The sequence below is a fragment of the Chiloscyllium plagiosum genome, unplaced genomic scaffold (genome assembly GCF_037043375.1).
Source record: "Chiloscyllium plagiosum isolate Xiang-an unplaced genomic scaffold, Cpla_swu_hap1 HiC_scaffold_42, whole genome shotgun sequence".
Lineage (NCBI taxonomy): Eukaryota > Metazoa > Chordata > Chondrichthyes > Orectolobiformes > Hemiscylliidae > Chiloscyllium > Chiloscyllium plagiosum.
The window spans coordinates 6432810-6452504 of NW_028270180.1; the positions used below are offsets into that span (position 1 = coordinate 6432810).

The following is a 19695-nucleotide window of genomic DNA, read 5'->3' on the forward strand; positions in this document are numbered from 1 at the left end:
CAGGTCTTAATTTATTTTCGGTGTTTCTGAGTCTGGCAATCGATGGGATCTCTCAGAATTGGAGGGAGAATGAGAGCTAGAGAGGTTGAGGGAGTGAATTGCAGAAATTGGAACCTGGAGAGACTGACATCCAGAAGTAGTGAAAGTTACAAGCGAGTAATTGCAGATGTTGGAAATCTGAAATAATGTGAGTGTGAGAGTAAGGGAGACGCAGAGCAGGACAGAGTCGGAGGAGCACAGAGATCTCAGAGAGCATTGGCAGAGGTGAGAGAGAGAGAGAGAGAGGGGGGGATGGCGTATGAGAATTATTATTGGGCTCCTTTAGTAATTGAGACCATGGAAGGTGTGCCCCAAACCTATGATGCTAGGGTGAAGTGCCCAATCGCGTCAGACCTGACTGAGGAGTTGATTCCAAACTTTTGCAATCCCTATCTTGTCAGAGGCATAGTTACTGGGTGAGTCCTGGAGGTGCTCCCACAACAGCTGGAATTTAAAATATGCTGCACTCAAGATAAATTGCCTTCAACATGTCAGAACAATTGACATGTAATAAAAACAGCTTCAGAGATATGTCAACCCATTCATTGAGCGTCCCTCAATCAGACAGCAACCTCTAACTACATCAGATCAGTTGTCAGGGAAGGAAATTAAATTCCAGGAGATTACTGCTCTGTTCCTGACATTCCTGGGTTCCCCATTCAAATTTATTTTGATTTCTCATGGGCATCACTGGCTGAGTCACTATTTATTATCCGTCCCTAGTTGCCCCTGGAGAAGGTGGGGTGAGCTGTCTTCTTCAACTGCTGCAGTCCATGTGCTGTAGGTCGACCCACAATGCCCTCAGGGAGGGAATTCCAGGATATTGACCCAGCAACAGTGAAGGGACAGCGATATATTTCCGAATCAGGATGGTGTGTGGCTTGGAGGGGAACTTGCGGGGAGGTGGTGCTCCCATGTATCTGCTGCCCTTGTCCTTATAGATGGAAGTTGTCGTGGGTTTGAAAGGTGCTGTCTGAGAATCTTTGGTGAATTTCTGCAGTGCATCGTACAGATAGTACACACTGCTGCTACTGAGTGTCTGTGGTGGAGGGAGTGGATGTCTGTGGAAGTGGTTACACAATTCTGTTTGTTGGGAGTGCAGAACATTACGTTGATGCCAGGATGTGTTCACAGTTTGTGAGGTGTGCCCCCATAACCCTGCCTGTAGGGTCCAGCGTCATGCCTACCTGTAGGTATCTCAATTCTCACATACTCATGGAAAAATTCTGCCAGGACCCCCCAAATGCTGATTTGCTGAAAGACTCAAACATCTTCAACCAGTTTTCAGGCAATTCTTGATGATCCAAATGCTCCTACCTTTCCCTCCATTGTACCTCAGTGATTGCACTGTCAAACTGTTAGGCTAGGCCACAAGATGTTAGAGCAGAAGAGGGCTATTCAGCCCATTTAGTCTGCTCCATCTCGGCTGATCTGATAAGCCTCAAATCCACTTTTCTGCCCTTTCTCCAGAACCCTTGATTAATCATCCTCTCTCAACCTTGAATATACTTAACAATCCAGCCTCTCAAGCCCTCTGTGGTAAAGAATTCCACAGATTCACTACCCCCTGAGTGATGAAATACTTCATCTCGGAGTTCAACCCTTACTCTGAGATTTTTAAAATTTTATTCACAGAAGAGGGTGTCTCTGGCCAGGCCTGTATTTATTGCTCAGCCCTAGTTTCCCAGAGGGCAGTTCAGAGTCAACCACATTGCTGTGGGTCTGGAGTCATATGTAGGTCTGACCAGGTAAGGCTGGCAGATTTCATTCCCGAAAGTAAACCAGTTGGGCTTTTCCGACAATGGATTCATGATCATCAGAAGATTCTTAATTCCAGATGTTTATTGAATTCACACTCCACCATCTGCTACGGCAGGATTCAAACCCAGGTCCCCAGTACATTACCTGTGTCTCTGGATTTACAGGCTATTGATAATACCACTAGGCCATAGCCTCCCCCTCGTCTCTCTCACGAAAGTAAACAACGTTTCCTACCTACTTTATTAAGATTCCTAATAACTCTATATATTTAAATAAGATTGTCTCCCACCCTTCTAACCTCCAGCGAGTAAGGGCCAACCTACTCAACCTGTCCTCAGAAGACAGTGCCTCCATTGCTGGAATAAGCTGAGTGAACCTTCTCTGGATCGTCTCCAATGCCAGTGTATCCTTCCTCAGATAAGGGACCCAGAACTGCTCACAGTATTCCAGTTGTGGTCTGACGAATGCCTTGATTGGTTTTAAAAAGATTCCTGCACTCTCCTATCTTGAACTCCCTCCTGAGACAACTTCTACTCTTTTGGGCAGTTAGCATGAGGGAAATGGGAAAAAGAAAATTCATACCTCGATCTTACAGGAGTGAAACCATGATATCATTCGACGTGACGGCACTGTTCACTGCTCCTGATGAACACCTGGTGAAGGAGCAGCGTTCCGAAAGCTAGTACTTTCAAATAAACCTGTTGGACTATCACCTGGTGTTGTGTAATTTTTAACAATCTTATTGAACAGCATAACAAATTTGAGGGGCTGAACAGCATGCTCCTGTTTCTATGGAAGACCCTCGTTGAAGCCAGTCTGAATACCTGCCTCCTAGGCTTGATGCAAAAACGGAGTGTCCTGCCTGTGGGAAATGAACCCCAGTATCCCTCAAATCACTAGGGAGGGGGTAAGACAGAATGGCCTCCTGAGCGAGCTGGTGTTATTCACTCACGGGATGTGGCCAAGCCAGCATCTACTGCCCATCTCTAATTTCCCAGAGGGCAGTTAAGAGGCAACCACATTGCTGTGGGTCTGGAGTCACATCTGAAGATTGACACGGTCTTCCTTAGTCCAGGGTTTTGTGGAAGGAGGGGATGTATTCGTCGTTTCTCTGGAGTGTATGTTCATACAGTCGTGGAGTTATAGATATGTACAGCACGGAAATAGACCCTTCAGTCCAATTCATCCATGATGACCAAATATCCTAAATTAATCTAGTCCCATTTGACAGCATTTACCCCCATCCCTCTAAACCCTTCCTATTCATATACCCATCCAGTTGCCTTTTAATTGTACCAGCCTCCACCACTTCCTCTGGCAGCTCATTCCATACATTCCCACCCTCTGCATGAAAAAGTTGTCCCTTAGTTCCTTTTTATATCTTTCCCCTCTCACCCTAAACCTATGCTCCCTAGTTCTGAACTCCCCCATCCCAGGGAAAAGACTTTGTCTATTTACCCTATCCATGCCCCTCATGATTTTATAAACCTCATGTGTGTGTACAAACGAGTGTGTGCATGGGGTCACCCCACCTGCTGGTTGTCTGGATGTGAAGGTGGGTGTGAGCATGAGGGGGTGTGTGTGCCTCCAGGCGCACGTGTGTACAATTGTGCATTTATGCACGGGAGCACGTCTGTGTGTGTACAGTGCATGTGACAGAGTGAGCAGGAGTGAACATGATTGCGTAAGCAGTGTGTGTAGATGGTGTGTAAGCAGGTGTGAGTATGCGAGAGCAGCCTGAGTGTGTGCTTATTTTCCACACGATACTATGAAGCTGCCTGTCCCTGACTCGCGGTTATTGAACCCTTCTGGTTAATGAGTTTCTTTCACATAGCTCAGATAAGAGAGAGAAAGAATTGTTAGGGTCCTTTGTGTTGAATCAGTCTAATACAGATTGAACGAGAACTGTGCAGAGTGGTATCATTAACCTGCAGGTCAGAAAAACACTTCCCGCCAGAGAACTGAGACCTTCAGGAAATCACGACCAGCTTCTTTGCCAGATTAGGGAGGAGATTGGATTCATTCAGAATGCTGCACCTCACTAACGCTCTGGACTGAACCCCCAGTTTGATATAAAATCCTCCTCTCTGATCACCAAGGTCAGGAACATGAGCTGAAGAGCCCTGCTATTTCATCAAACACTCCCAGGTCTGGGACAGCACGGGGTTAGATAGTGGTAAAGCTCCCTCTACACCATCCCCATCAAACACTCCCAGGTCTGGGACAGCACGGGGTTAGATACAGAGTAAAGCTCCCTCTACACCATCCCCATCAAACACTCCCAGGTCTGGGACAGCACGGGGTTAGATACTGGTAAAGCTCCCTCTACACCATCCCCATCAAACACTCCCAGGTCTGGGACAGCACGGGGTTAGATAGTGGTAAAGCTTCCTCTACACCATCCCCATCAAACACTCCCAGGTCTGGGACAGCACGGGGTTAGATACAGAGTAAAGCTCCCTCTACACCATCCCCATCAAACACTCCCAGGACAGGGACAGCAGCACGGGGTTAGATACAGAGTAAAGCTCCCTCTACACCATCCCCATCAAACACTCCCAGGTCTGGGACAGCACGGGGTTAGATACTGGTAAAGCTCCCTCTACACCATCCCCATCAAACACTCCCAGGTCTGGGACAGCACGGGGTTAGATACTGGTAAAGCTTCCTCTACACCATCCCCATCAAACACTCCCAGGACAGGGACAGCATGGAGTTAGATACAGAGTAAAGCTCCCTCTACACCATCCCCATCAAACACTCCCAGGACAGGGACAGCACGGGGTTAGATACTGGTAAAGCTCCCTCTACACCATCCCCATCAAACACTCCCAGGTCTGGGACAGCACGGGGTTAGATACTGGTAAAGCTCCCTCTACACCATCCCCATCAAACACTCCCAGGACAGGGACAGCATGGAGTTAGATACAGAGTAAAGCTCCCTCTACACCATCCCCATCAAACACTCCCAGGACAGGGACAGCACGGGGTTAGATACTGGTAAAGCTCCCTCTACACCATCCCCATCAAACACTCCCAGGTCTGGGACAGCACCAAAATTGGAATTTCTCTGGCAGGTTGATCACTTCTGATGTGAAGGACATTTCGCAAGATCCGTGACGCCAATAGAAAGAGCAGATCATCCGATCAGAATTCATTTGATGTGCATCTTTTGAATAAATCCCAATGGGAAACTTTTGTCTCAGATTGCAAAGGGGAAGGTCACTGAGGACTGGGAAGGTCCCTGCAGAGCTGGAAGGGCCCTAGGAGGTGGGAGGTGAGGTGCCAACGTCTACGGGCTCCTCACTGGGATACAAAGCTCTGCCTGGAGATCATCCACAAAGCTGTGACTCAGTTAGTGATTTGCCCTAAAACAGATTATCTGGTCACTAGCCCATCATCATTTGTGGGATCTTGCTGTGTACAACTCGGTCGCTGCCTTACAACAGCAACAGCATTTCGTCAGTAACTTCACCGGCTGTAAACCGCAGACATAATACAGCTCCAAAGGGCGTCATTCGGTCCATCTTGTCCATGCCAACCCGATGGACACTCAGCTGTCCTTTCTAATCCCATCTTCCTGCACACAGTCAAAGCCCTTCAGTTTACTGTATTTAAAGTGCAGATCCAGAAAGAGTTCAGGGTCTCTGTCTCCACCACTAACTCAGGCTGGAATGTTGTGGGTTTGTGTGCAGACCTAGTTAAATGGAACCTTTTGTTTCTCATGTCCTTTCAGACGCTGACAGACAGAGCTTGCTGATCTTGTGCAATTCTGTCAAGACGTTTGCTGCTTTCCCTCCAATTATTGCAGTCAGGATCAGCTTGCTGGTCTCCTGTGTGTTTTTGTAAAATTTCACCATGATGTTTTGATCTGAACGCAGTAAGAAGGTGCCCGCTCAATGCTCTCAACTCTGTTTCCCAGTCTGCGCGCTGGCTGCTGTGGGTAAGTGGATATGGAAAGCACGGAGTCATGGAGAGAGAGGACAAGGTGATTTAATCCGTTTGAGTGCTCAGATGATATCATCAGCCAGAAGGGCTGGGCTTTGAATGGTTTGAACATCAGGCCAGGACCCCATCACGCTGACATTTTAGTTAATGGGATGAGATCCTGGGCTTTACTGGAGTCTGCACGGTCTCTTTGTGAGACTCACTGCCTTTTTCTGATTAAATGTGCTGAATGGAATTTTTATGTACTTCATGCTCGGGCTAATGTTTCTCAGCTCTGCCCTCCCCTCTTCTAAATGTCTTTTTTTTAACTTTGCCCATTCCTTCTCCATTGCCCTCTTATACACCCCTAGTCCCCTTATTCCTTCCCCTCCCCTTCCTTTTCCTCTTATCCACCACTGCTCTGCTCCAGATTTTCATCACCATCCCTCCTCCTCTGCCAGATAATCCATAGGTTCCCAATACCATCCAGTCTGGAGAACTTGAGCTCTAGGGAGAAGCTGGGGCTGTTTTCCCTGGAGCATCAGAGACTAAGGGGTGACCTTATAGAGGTTTATAAAATCATGAAGGGCACAGACCAGGGTGAATAAACAAGGTTTTTTCCCTGGGGTGGGGGAGTCCAGAACTAGAGGGCATAGGTTCAGGATGAGAGGGGAAAGATTTCAAAGGGGTCTAAAGGACAACATTTTCACACAGAGAGTTGTATGTATATAGAATGAGCTGCCAAAGAAAGTAGTGAAGTCTGACACAATTACGGCATTTAAAAGGCATCTGATTTGGTACATGAATAGGAAGGGCTTGGAGGGATATGGACCAAGTGCTGGCAAATGGGACTAGATTAGGTTGGGATATCTGGTCAGCATGGACGAGTTGGACCAAAGGGTCTTTTTCCATGCTGTATATCTCTATTAGTCTATGACTCCAAGCCCATCCACTAATTTTCACAGAGAATTATCTGTGAGTCAAACAGTGATTACTTCACTGCCTGAAATCAGCAACAGAGACAGACAGACAGAAACGCAGACAAAGGCACACAGGTACACAAAGAGAGGCACACACATGGACACGCAAACAGAGACACACATACACAAGACAATGTGACACTGACAGAGAGAGAGATGCAGTCAGAAACACACAGATAGAAAGAGAGAAAAAAACTCACAGACATAGAAACATACATATACACGATGGTGTGACACACATCAACAGAGGGAGATGCACAGAGAGAGACGCACACATACACTCTTCCCTGTTATGAAGCCAAGTTGATTTTATTTGATTTTATGATGTATTTCTCAATGCTCTGTAATTACATCCTTTCTAACAGACTGATTTTCCAAATATTAAGCATTAAGCTAACTGGTCCATTATTGCCAGTTTTATACCTCTTTCTTTTTAAATAAAGGTATAATTGAGAGGTACAATTCGAACTATTATACTATTCAATTGAAGCATTCCAAAGGACACTAGATGGTTTTTTTTAGGTTGTAATATCAGGCAGGGATATGGGACAAGGCACAAGATTGTCACTAGAGTTGGTACAGACATGACGGGCTGAATAGTCTCTTTCCGTACTGTAATAAATTCGGTGATCCTGTATAAGGATAAATTAAAGGCAACTGCCTGTCATCTTCACCAGACCAATTAGAGTCAGCCTAGCCACCAATACCCACATCCTGTGAATGAATTAATAAACTCCAAATGTCTTACCCTAGACTTCCTACATTCTCTATTCCCTCAGATAAAAATGTTACAGAACACATCCTTCACTGGTAAATCACCAGTTCCTTTCATTTCAGAGGGAATTACGTGAACCGTCTGTTCCTTATTCTCATCTGATCATTCTGCTTTCAGTCACCACTCCCAGGGGTGAATGGTTACCAAATACACAGCCCTGATGGGAGATCTTGTGGTACAGTGGGTACTGTCTCTACCTCTGGGCTAGGAGCTCTCAGTTTACAATCTCACACCAGGACATGTTGACAATGGAAGTGCATGAGTAACAAGATTGAACAGGTTGACTGTCCAAAAACCAGCCGGCAGCACCAAAGAGCCAGACAGCACCCCCTGGTCAACCATTATCCAGTAGGCAAGGGTCTTCCCGAAAAGCATGGACCCATTGAAAGGAGGCCCATGGCCCAGCCCTCTGGAAAGAAGGCTTGCCCAAAGGTTACTGAGCAGTTCTGGGGTGTGGGTGTCTGTGCAAGATATTGCTCCCATAGTCAATATTTCTTTAACTTGTTCAGAGATGTGGGCATCACTGGCTGGGCCATTTACTGCAGATGGCAATTAAGAGTCAACCACATTGCTGTGGGTCTGGAGTCACATCTAGGCCAAGCCAGGTAAGGATGGTGGATTTCCTTCCCTAAAGGATGTTAGTGAACCAGATGAGATTTTACAAAGAACTGATGACCAAAGGAGGTTCAGAAGAGCTTTACCAGGATGTTGCTGGGTATGGAAGGTTTGAGTTATTAAAAAGGCTGGATAGATTGGGACTTTTTTTTAATGGAGCGTAGGAGTTTGAGAGGCGACCTTATAGAAGTTTATAAAATAATATGAGGGGTTTGGATAGAGTTAATGGTAGTTGTCCTTTCCCTAGGGTGGGGGATTTCAAGACTAGGGGACTTTTTTTTTAAACACAGAGGGTAGTTCATGTGTGGAATGAACTTCCTGAGGAAGTGGTGGGTGTGCGCACAGTTAGAGTGTTTAAAAGACATTTGGATAAGTACATGAAGAGGAAAGGTTTGGAGGGATATGGGCCAGGAGCAGGCAGGTGGGACTGGTTTAGCTTGGGATTACAGTCGGCACAGACTGGTTGGACCAAGGGCTTTGTTTCTCGTGCTGTATGACTTAATGACGATGATCATGATCATGGTCACCATCGTTGATCAGCTTTGAATTATTTTATTATCTAATAATAGAATTTGAATTCCACCAGCTCTCACTGGCTGCGGGTCTGGAGTCACTGTCGGCCAGACTGGGTAAGGATGGCAGATTTCCTTCCCTGAAGGACATTAGTGAATGAGATGGGTTTTTACAACAACTGATTATCATGATCATTAACATGGTCAGTTTTAAATTCCAGATTTTATTATCTAATTGAATTTGAATTCCACCAGCGGTCGTGGTGGGATTTGAACCTGGGTGCCCATGGCAATAATTGGGCCCTCTGGATGACTATGCAAGTGACAAAACCATCCCCTCCCAGTGCATCATAACACACTGTTCAGAGATGTTAGGACACCCCTCAGAAGCAGATGGGACTTGAAGCCTCTTAAATTTAAAGGACTATTTTGCACATGGACATTACAGAAAGATTAATGTTCAGCAGTCCATTGTCAATAGAAGAGACACATGAGAGGCTAAAATCTCAAAAGGATTTTAGATTTCCTTTTTGTTTCAAGGCCATCATTAGACTCTCAATCCCAGATTTGTTTTTAAATTGAATTTGACTTCCACTGTCTGTCTTGGGGGGATTCAGACCCGGGTCCCTCAAGCACCACCTCAGTCTGTGGATGTACTATCATTAAGCCCTCACCTTGCTGTGTAGTTAAGGCTTCCACATGACAGAATGAGGAAATGGTAGAGACTGAATGGCTCTGAAAGGACCCACCAGCTACAATGTCAGGAGGAAAGCAGGCAGTAATCAGAGTGGTCAGGAGTCACCCATTTCAACGTTCAAGTTGCAGATTAAAGCTTGGAATCAATCTGTATTGAAAACATTCAGTGCCAGCTGGAAAAGAAAACCAACAGGAAAAGTGCAGAAAGGTGTTTTTTCTTTGAAAAATAAATTATTTATTAGGTACAAATGAATGTGCGTGTCTCATGGTTAAACAGCATTAAGAGAAAGGATTACATGATGGAATTTCTCTGTCGGAGGAGGTTTAGCATGCTCAGAACGCTGTTCAACAAGGGAAACGAGACCCAGGTTAGTTCACACCCAAAGACATGCAGGGCAGAGCAGAGCAACTAGTTTAACAACGTGAGTACCCACAGCTGCTCTCAGTGTGGGGATGTCATGCTTTCAGTGTGGGGATGTCATGCTTTCAGTGTGGGGATGTCATGCTTTCAGTGTGGGGATGTCATGCTCTGGTCTTGGGGATGGTCAAGCTCAGGATTTTAGATCAGCAGAAGAAGCCAGGAGGGGGCGATGGTGAGCAGCTTCAGTGGGGGGAGCCGTGAGCTGTAAGGGTGGGCAGGAAACTGGGGATAAACGATGGCTAGCCAAAAGCTCTCAAACCTGCCTCCTTTTAAAACTTCTGTCCTCAGGGTGCCCCTGCAATTAGATCTGCGCACCACAGTTCCTCTCCTAGACACAACAATCCTTATTGGCCAACTCAGGCAGAAAGTCAGGCTACACCAACAGAAAGACTGGGCGCCTCCTAGCAGAGCGCTTTATGGAACATCTCCGGGACACCTGCACCAATCAACCACACCGCCCTGTGGCCCAACATTTCAACTCCCCCTCCCACTCTGCCGAGGACATGGAGGTCCTGGGCCTCCTCCATAGCCGCTCCCTCACCACCCGACGTCTGGAAGAAGAACGCCTCGTCTTCCGCCTTGGAACACTTCAACCCCAGGGCATCAATGTGGACTTCAACAGTTTCCTCATTTCCCCTTCCCCCACCTCACCCCAGTTCCAAACTTCCAGCTCAGCACCGTCCCCATGACCTGTCCTACCTGCCTATCTTCCTTTCCACCTATCCACTCCACCTTCCTCTCTGACCTATCACCTTCCTCCCCACCCCCATTCACCTATTGTACTCTATGCTACTTTCTCCCCACCCCCACATTCCTCTCATATATCTCTCCACCCTGCAGGCACTCTGCCTGTATTCCTGATGAAGGGCTTTTGCCCGAATTGTCGATTTCCTGCTCCTCGGATGCTGCCTGAACTGCTGTGCTTTTCCAGCACCACTCTAATCTAGAAACAGAAATAGCTGGAAAAGCTCAGCAGGTCTGGCACCAGCTGTGGAGAGAAATCAGAGTTAACATTTTAGGTTGAGTCACCGGACCGAAACATTAACGCTGATTTCTCTCCACAGACGCTGAGCTTTCCCAGCTATTTCTGTTTTTGTTTCTGATTTACAGCATCCACAGTCCTTTTGGCTTTTAGTAAGCCAGGCTATTCTACTTTGAAAAGCATCACAGCCCTGCTCACTTCACCGTCACCACTTGATTGCTGTCCCCAAGCCTTGTCCCTCCTAGAAAATATGGCTGGAGAAATCAACTGTGGAAGACCTCACAATCGAGCTTAACTCCATCCATAAACAACATCCACTTCCAGGTGCATTCCAGACCCAGTATCTTCACTGGCCAGCAGTTAAGAATCTGATGGATGTGAATCCTTCCACAGGGAATCCAGTCAGGAACGTGTTCCCTCCCCCATTTTTTCTACAATCTCGAAACCCAAGGCACTGAGTGAATCCCAAATACCACACTTCCTAAAGTTAGCAATCTAATTGATCATAAAATATGGTTTGGATGCTTATTACAAATATTAATTAGATGGACTAAATACACATGTTAACTACAATTACTTATTATTAACATATGCTAATTTCCAATACTAACTTCAAATGCTAATACTATATGTTTATTCGAAACACTTTTTTTACACATACCAATAACATAGAATGGCAAATGCTTATTGCAATTCATAACTCATTACAAATGTTCATTACATACACTGATTATCGATCTTAACGAACTACAAATACTAACTGGCAAAATGTCCGTGGCTCTGTTCACATTCAGCTGATGGATGGAGGATTTTCTGACTGACCGAACTGCGATGGAATTAACATAGATGTATCAGATACCTGCTCCATAGAGCCACTTAGTGGCCAAGGGTTGCAACTGTGACGTGACAGTTGACATAGCAAAATTCAATGTGAAATACTGACTGAAATTTAATATGGGAATCAAAAAACACAGTCAAAACTCAACGTCTGGAAGTAAGGTTTGTCGGACCTGGCTAAGACTCCCTTTTTAAAAAACAACTAATATACCGTTACATTCAAAAATAAAGGGTCAGAATGAAGAAGCAAAATGCAAGTTAAGGCTTCCTTTGCCCATTGCTGAATCATAATTTAGCTCTTTCAAGCTCATTATTCAGAAAGAAAAGCCTCATGCTTAAGGATAAAAAGACAGACACAAAAGAAGACTTGTCTTTGTGTTGTGTTTTTCAGTTCAGGACATCCCATGGCACTTTTCAACCTATGAAGTACTTGATGAATTGCAGCCACTATTGTAATATTTGAAATGCAGCAGCTTGCATACAGCAAGCTCCTACAAACAGCACGGTGATCTGGGAGAATAAGGAATAAATGTTGGCCAGGACACCTGAAAAGTTACCCTCAATACCTTTTTAAAATAGTGCTGCAGGATCCTTAGATAGGAGTCAGCACTTGGAAGCCCCTTCTGAAAGGCAGCTCCTCTGACAGTGCGGCACTCCCTCAGCACTGACCCTCCGACAGTGCGGCACTCCCTCAGCACTGACCCTCTGACAGTGCAGCACTCCCTCAGCACTGACCCTCCGACAGTGCGGCACTCCCTCAGTACTGACCCTCTGACAGTGCGGCACTCCCTCAGCACTGACCCTCCGACAGTGCCCACCCCCTCAGCACTGACCCTCCGACAGGGCAGCACCCCCTCAGCACTGACCCTCCGACAGTGCGGCACTCCCTCAGCACTGACCCTCTGACAGTGCGGCACTCCCTCAGCACTGACCCTCCGATAGTGCCCACTCCCTCAGCACTGACACTCCGACAGTGCCCACTCCCTCAGCACTGACCCTCCGACAGTGCCCACTCCCTCAGCACTGACCCTCCGACAGTGCCCACTCCCTCAGCACTGACCCTCCGACAGTGCAGCACTCCCTCAGCACTGACCCTCTGACAGTGCCAACTCCCTCAGCACTGACCCTCCGACAGTGCAGCACTCCCTCAGCACTGACCCTCTGACAGGGCGGCACTCCCTCAGTACTGACCCTCCGACAGTGCAGCACCCCCTCAGTACTGACCCTCCGACAGTGCGGCACTCCCTCAGTACTGACCCTCCGACAGTGCGGCACTCACTCAGTACTGACCCTCTGACAGTGCGACACTCCCTCAGTACTGACCCTCTGACAGTGCGGCACTCCCTCAGTACTGACCCTCTGACAGTGCGGCACTCCCTCAGCACTGACCCTCTGACAGTGCCCACTCCCTCAGTACTGACCCTCCGACAGTGCGGCACTCCCTCAGTACTGACCCTCTGACAGTGCAGCACTCCCTCAGCACTGACCCTCTTGACAGTGCCCACTCTCTCAGTACTGACCCTCCAACAGTGCGGCACTCCCTCAGTACTGACCCTCCGACAGTGCCCACTACCTCAGCATTGACCCTCCGACAGTGCCCACTCCCTCAGCATTGACCCTCCGACAGTGCGGCACTCCCGTTACTGACCCTCTGACAGTGCGGCACTCCCTCGGTACTGACCTTCCGACAGTGCAGCACTCCTTAAGCACTGACCCTCTGACAGTGCGGCACTCCCTCAGTACTGACCCTCTGACAGTGCGGCACTCCTTCGGTACTGACCTTCCGACAGTGCAGCACTCCTTAAGCACTGACCCTCCGACAATGCAGCACGCCCTCAGCACAGGCCTTCTGACAGCGCGGCACTCCCTCAGTACTGACCCTCTGACAGTGCGGCACTCCCTCAGTACTGACCCTCTGACAGTGCGGCACTCCTTCGGTACTGACCTTCCGACAGTGCAGCACTCCTTAAGCACTGACCCTCTGACAATGCAGCACTCCCTCAGTACTGACCCTCTGACAGTGCGGCACTCCCTCAGTACTGACCCTCTGACAGTGCGGCACTCCCTCGGTACTGACCCTCTGACAGTGCCGCACTCCCTCGGTACTGACCCTCCGACAGTGCAGCACTCCCTCAGTACTGACCCTCTGACAGTGCGGCACTCCCTCAGTACTGACCCTCTGACAGTGCGGCACTCCCTCAGCACTGACCCTCTGGCAGTTCAGCACTCTCTCGGTGCTCACCCTCTGACAATGTAGCACTCCCTTGGTACTGCACTGTACTATCAGAGTGAATCACATTAAAACAAAATCCAACTTCTCTCACCAAAATATTAAAAATCATCATTTGATGTAAAAGTCCAGCTTGGCACTCAATACCAGAAATATCAATATTATATTCAATTAATAACACTGTCCCACAATGCACCACTTTGATCTGTTTTGGTATGTTGGTAAGCACTCATCCTGCTTTGCCAGTGTACTGATCTGATACCACAGGAACTATATTATTGAGGTGGTTAGATTCATAATGTGGGAGAATTTGGAAGGTTATGGCTTGACACGATATAGCTGTTGACAGGAGGAGCCAGGAGCTTACCCTATAAAAGGTGTTCTGATATACAAAGGAACGCGAGGAATTGTCCGTTGTGCTGATTGGTAGGGTTTTTTTTATTTAAAGAAGAACACAAGTTTTCTTTGGGGAACAGAGGGCTGTTATTCCACTTTTATTAATCTCCCATCCCACTGCTCTGTTTCCTCACTGCATCTAGCCCTCATCTCTACTTACTTAGTGTCCTGCTGTATTATTCATCTTTCTTTGCACCTCACTTCCCTTCGTAACACCCCAAACCTGTCCAGAAGCAAATCAAATTGCCTCACACCTCAGCTTCCATTTCCTACATCCTGGTGAACCTGTTGAATGGTATTTGACAAACGTGGCATGTGATACTCATAACGGTAAGCAAGCATTTGACATGGTGGCTGGATGGATGTTTATATTCTGTGACTTGAGCTGTATGAAGGAAATGGGATGGTTAACTAGGGAAGTACAGTGAATATGAAAAGGAACAAATATACCTTTGGCCAAACCCAGCTGAATTCAGATTTAGTCCGAAGACGTAACAGAAACAGTTTATTGGCATTTCGGGCAAAAGCCTTTTATCAGGCTTTTGCCCGAAATGTCGATTTTCCTGCTCCTCGGATGCTGCCTGACCTGCTGTGCTTTTCCAGCACCATTATAATCTAAACTGCAGTTTCCAGCATCTGCATGTCCTCACTTTTGCCTAGAAACAGTTTATTGTTCACCACAAGACACACTAAAAAAGAGCTGTGAAATTGATTTTGGGGGGGGGGGGGGTATTAGTATAATGATAATGTCACTGGATTAGTAAATCCAGAACGACAAATTCCAGTGTTCTGGTAATATGACTTCAAATCCCAGCACAGCAAATCTTGGATAGAGTAGATAGGCTCAAGCTGCTCCTGCTGGTAAAAGAATGCGAGGGCATTGATTTAAAGTGATGTGCAAAGGAAGCGAGAGTGTGATATGAGAAAAACCCTTTCTCACCCAGCAAGTAATTAGGATACGGAATATACTGGATCCCATTTACCATCCCCCTGAGAAAAAGAACAGGAAATGACATCACCATAGGAGATGATGTCACCACAGGAAATGACATCACCAATCCAAGGCAGCCCAAACATATGAATAGAAAGCAGGCTACACCACCAGCGCTTCATCCGGAGGCTCACTGAAGATTTAGATTGGATTACCTACAGTGTGGAAACAGGCCCTTCGGCCCAACCAGTTCACATCAACCCTCCGAAGAGCGACCCACTTTCCCTTGACTAATGCATCTAACACTACGGGCAATTTAGCATGGCCAATTTACCTGACCTGCACATCTTTTGGACTGTGGGAGGAAACCAGAGCACCCGGAGGAAACCCACGCAGACACGGGGAGAATGTGCAAACTCCACGCAGACAGTCACCCGAGGCTGGGATCAAACCTGGGACCCTGGTGCTGTGAGGCTGCAGTGCTAACCACTGAGCCACCGTGCCATCCAGTTTGGTCCCACTTAGTAGGGTGACAAAACGTCTGAAGATGAACCTCCCAGCTCAGCGAGCAAACCTACATCCAGAATTTCAACCTGAGCTACAAATCTTCTCAAAACTCGCTAACGGAATACACTGCCTGGAAAAGTGGTGGAAGCAGGTTCAACTGAGGCATTCACGATGGACACTGGATGATTATTTGGATAGAAATAGTGTGCAGGGAGATGGGGAAAAGGAAGGGTAACCAAAATGGTGTAGACTGATGGGCTGAATGGCCTCCTTCTTCACCAGAACAATTCTGTGAATCTGTGGTGAAATTTGCATTTTAAAAAATTTAGAATAAAGAGCAGGACTAATAGTAGAGGGATATGGGCCAAGTGCTGGCAAATGGCACTAGATTAGGTTAGGATATTTGGTCAGCATGGACGAGTTGGACCAAAGGGTCTGTTTCCAGGCTGTACAACTTTATGACTCTAGGTAAACATTGTCGATTGTTGAGTTCATCCCTGGTCTAGTCTACTATGACTCCAGACCTGCAACAATCTGGGTGACTCTTTAATGCTTTCTGGGGAATAAATGTTGGCCTTATCACTGATGCTCCACGTCCCATGAACAAACAATACGCCTGAGTTTATAATCCAAGTTATAATATTAATCATCTACAAGGTGAAGGTGTGGTTGACATTAATAGTGGTGAAACTGGATAAGTACCTGAAGGAGGAAAGGATGGGAGAGTGCTGGCTTGGTAGGGGCAGTGGTGGAAGAGGTGGTTGGACAGTTAGTTTAGTTGGCTATGTGTCTAGTGAATGGATCAAATCAATGCTGTTCCCAAGGGATTCAAATTCTGTTCCAGCAGGGGCCAACCTTCCCATCACACCCTTAAATCACACTATGATTCAGTGAATAATCACCCAGGACTTGCCTTCATCAGAGAAATGGAAGACAGGAGAAAGGATACATAGGTGTACACTTCGACGCAGAGAGAGGGTCTCATATCCCCTTTCAGCAGCAGGGAATCCCCCAACTGTCCATTCTATTTCCTTTGTGCAGCTCAAGTCATGCAACAGAAAAATATATTTAGCAACTCCATTACATATTCATCAGTCGGTCAGATTTTCAACCCTGGGGCAGGGTTGGACCTGATGGGCTGAAGGGCCTGCTTTATTGCTATAAAGTTGATGTAATACTACGTGAAAACTAACATGAGGAGGCACATGGAGGCAGAGAAAGATAAAAAGACTCAAATTCAGATGACGACCTTTTGGAGGACAGATATTTGGGTCAAAATCCTGGAATTGCCTCCCTCAGGGCATTGCGGGTCAACCTACAGCACGTGGAGTGTTGCGGTTCAGGAAGGCAGCTCACTCCTACTTTCCCAAGGGGCAACTAGGGACAGGCAGCAAATGCTAGTGACACCCACATCCCACAGATTAATATTTTAAAAAGGTTGAGAGGAAGGACTTGCTAGTGAGAGTAAAAGTTGGGTAAGAGTTGCTCACTTCTACTTATAATTCTAACATCCACCTGTGCTTTCAGTCTAAATCTTACTTCAAACTTGAGATCCAGGGTTCAGCATGTTATTACAACCTGGGTCCTAATGCATTTGGAGTAGATAGCATAATTTTAAGAACTGGCAGGATAACTGATTTTTCCAGTAGCTTGTGTAGACCTTTGGTCTTTACAACATTATGTGTGAGCGATCAAGTACAGAGATTTCTTGAACAGAAGCAGCAAGCTCAACCTTCCCTGATAACTTACCCCAAAACTTGGTTACCTATTGGTTAGAGCGAGGATCCGCATTCTCCAACTTTAGTCCAAATCTCATGGCTTTAATGGGGATTCGAAACTTTCACCACAGGACTGATCAACATCAATCAGCTGTAATGGCTTGAGATTATTTGGCTCTGATCTAACGTAGATATTGAATCTGAATCCGACCCAATGACTCCGATAGGACATTTAAGTGGAATCTTAGTGGCCCAATCCGGCTCCTCCAATGGGATCACAGACTCACACAGTTCATGAGGCTTTTCAGCCCATTGTTCCTGTACTGGCTCTTCAATAGAGCTCTCCCCTTAGTCACACTCTTTCCCCACAGCCCTGTTCTTTTCAAGTATTTATCCAATTCTGATTTTGAAAGTGAATATTCAGTCAGTTCTGTTGCTCTTTGAGACAGTGTGACCCAGATCGTCATCACCCTGGTGTGTTTAAACTCTCATCTCCCCTCTGGGTCTTAAATCCATGCTCTCTAGTTCCTGACAGACCCGTGCTATTAGGATCAGCTCTCTCTATCCACTCTGTTACTCACCATTGTCAATATGTCATCTTGTTGGACATATTGTGATCACAAAGCAACTTGGCAAAGTTGAGCGGAGAGGAGGGGGGGGGGGAAATGTGGTTAAGGAAGAGAGAAATTGGCTCAAAATAATTTGCTGGTACCTTTTCTCCAATCGCAAAACAAGCAGCTGTTTGTGTGAGACAGTGTGTGTGTGCGAGCGCATGTATGAGCGTGAACGTCTGTGTGCTTGAGTCTGTTGTGTGTGTGTGTGTAGATGTGAAAGTTTCTGAGTCAATATGTAAGTGTGTGAATGTGTCTGTGAGTGAGTGTGCATGTGTGAGTGGGTGTGTATTTCTATGAGTGTAAGCGTCGGTGAGTGTGTTTGAGAGAGTGAATGAGAGTGTGTATGAGTGCTTGTGAGCGTGAAAGTGTGTGGCTGGATGAGTGTGTTTGGTGGGGGTGGGGTTGGGGTGAAGACAGGCTCTGTGACCAATTCACAGGGTGTGGTGAGGGCGGGGGTGGTTTCTGGGACACTGCGGGAGAGCGGGAATCTGGAACGGATCAGTTTACATAAAGACCCAGAGCCGTCTCACAGTCCACACACACTGACATCCCCAAAACAAAGCCAGGGTCTCTCCATACCCCACACAAATCCCTCCCACACCCCTCCCTCCCCTCCAACTCTTCATTTAAAGCAGTTACACTTTAGACCAGAACTGACTGAATTCTTGGACCCACCACTGGTGTCTTCAGACCCAGGCGGCTGCTGCTGCTGGGGCTGCTGGTGCTGCTGCTGGTGCTGATGCAGGAGGTGGCAATGAGAAACCCGCAGCTCCCCTTCAGTGCCGCTGTCCAGTTGTCCCACTGGTGGAGGCCAGGGAAGCTCTTTAATTACCTTAATCTCTACTGTAGAGGGAGGCAGTGGGGGGGGGAAGGGGGGATGGGGAGGAGAGGACAAACAGGAGGGAGAAAAGAGAAACGAGAACAGTCAGGCAAGGTTGAGCAGAGAAGACTCAGAAAACGCTGCAGAGTAAAGCAAGAGAGATAAAATCTGAGAAGGAGAAAGAGTGAGATCGGAGCTGTGGGATCCTCCTGCTGGTCTAGTGAACTGCACCATCTCAATTCACCTCACTCCCCAGAACGTGTTGGAGCTGAGATGGGGGTTGGAGGTTAGTGATGTCCCCACCTGCATGGGCGATACGAGACTGAATTCCCATGAGCTGCTAGACTTGATGGGAAAGCGGAGATATGACTGAACTGGAAAGCTTAGAATTGTCCTCCAGTGAGACATATAATAGAGAGGCCTCTTCAGGCCAGTATTAACAGTCCCTGGACTGTCTTCAAATTCTCCAGACTTGGACCATAAGAATAGGAACACTTCATAGCCATCACTACACTCAGGTCTGAAAACAACAAATGCTGGAGATCCCAACAGCTCAGACAGCATCCATGGAGAGAGAGAGCAGGCTAAGTCTTGATGGCTCTTCATCTGATGGATGCTGTCTGACCCACTGTGATCTCCAGCATTTGTTGTTTTCAGTACAGATTCCAGCGTCTGCAGGAATTTGCTCCTACTGCACTCAGGTCAGTTAACCTCAAACACTGGGGAGGACAGTTTCAGGATCAGGGGCCGAGCATTTATGTTCGAGACGTGGCGCACTCTGTCCGGCTCTGGTTGCCCTGCTCCAGGAGGGATATTATTAAATTGGAGAGTGTTCAGGAAAGATTTGCAAGGATATTAATGGGACTGGAGAGTTTGAGTTGGAAGGAGAGGCTGGGACGTTTGTCACTGGAGTACAGGAGGGGTGACCTTATAA

At 47.0% G+C, this 19695-nt stretch overlaps 1 protein-coding gene across 8 annotated transcripts in view; it reads right to left on the minus strand.

The window, feature by feature from the left end:
* Positions 1-19695, minus strand: part of shf (Src homology 2 domain containing F) — a 331264-nt gene that overhangs the window by 140552 nt on the left and 171017 nt on the right. For 6 of the 8 annotated variants that reach the window (XM_087982144.1, XM_087982146.1, XM_087982148.1 and 3 more), the window contains exon 4: positions 18617-18784. The exons of 1 other annotated variant lie outside the window; for it this stretch is intronic. In XM_087982144.1, coding sequence (XP_087838270.1) covers positions 18617-18784 — 168 coding nt within the window. The remainder of the gene's footprint in view (positions 1-18616; positions 18785-19695) is intronic. One more of the 8 variants, XM_087982143.1, reaches the window with a different exon arrangement.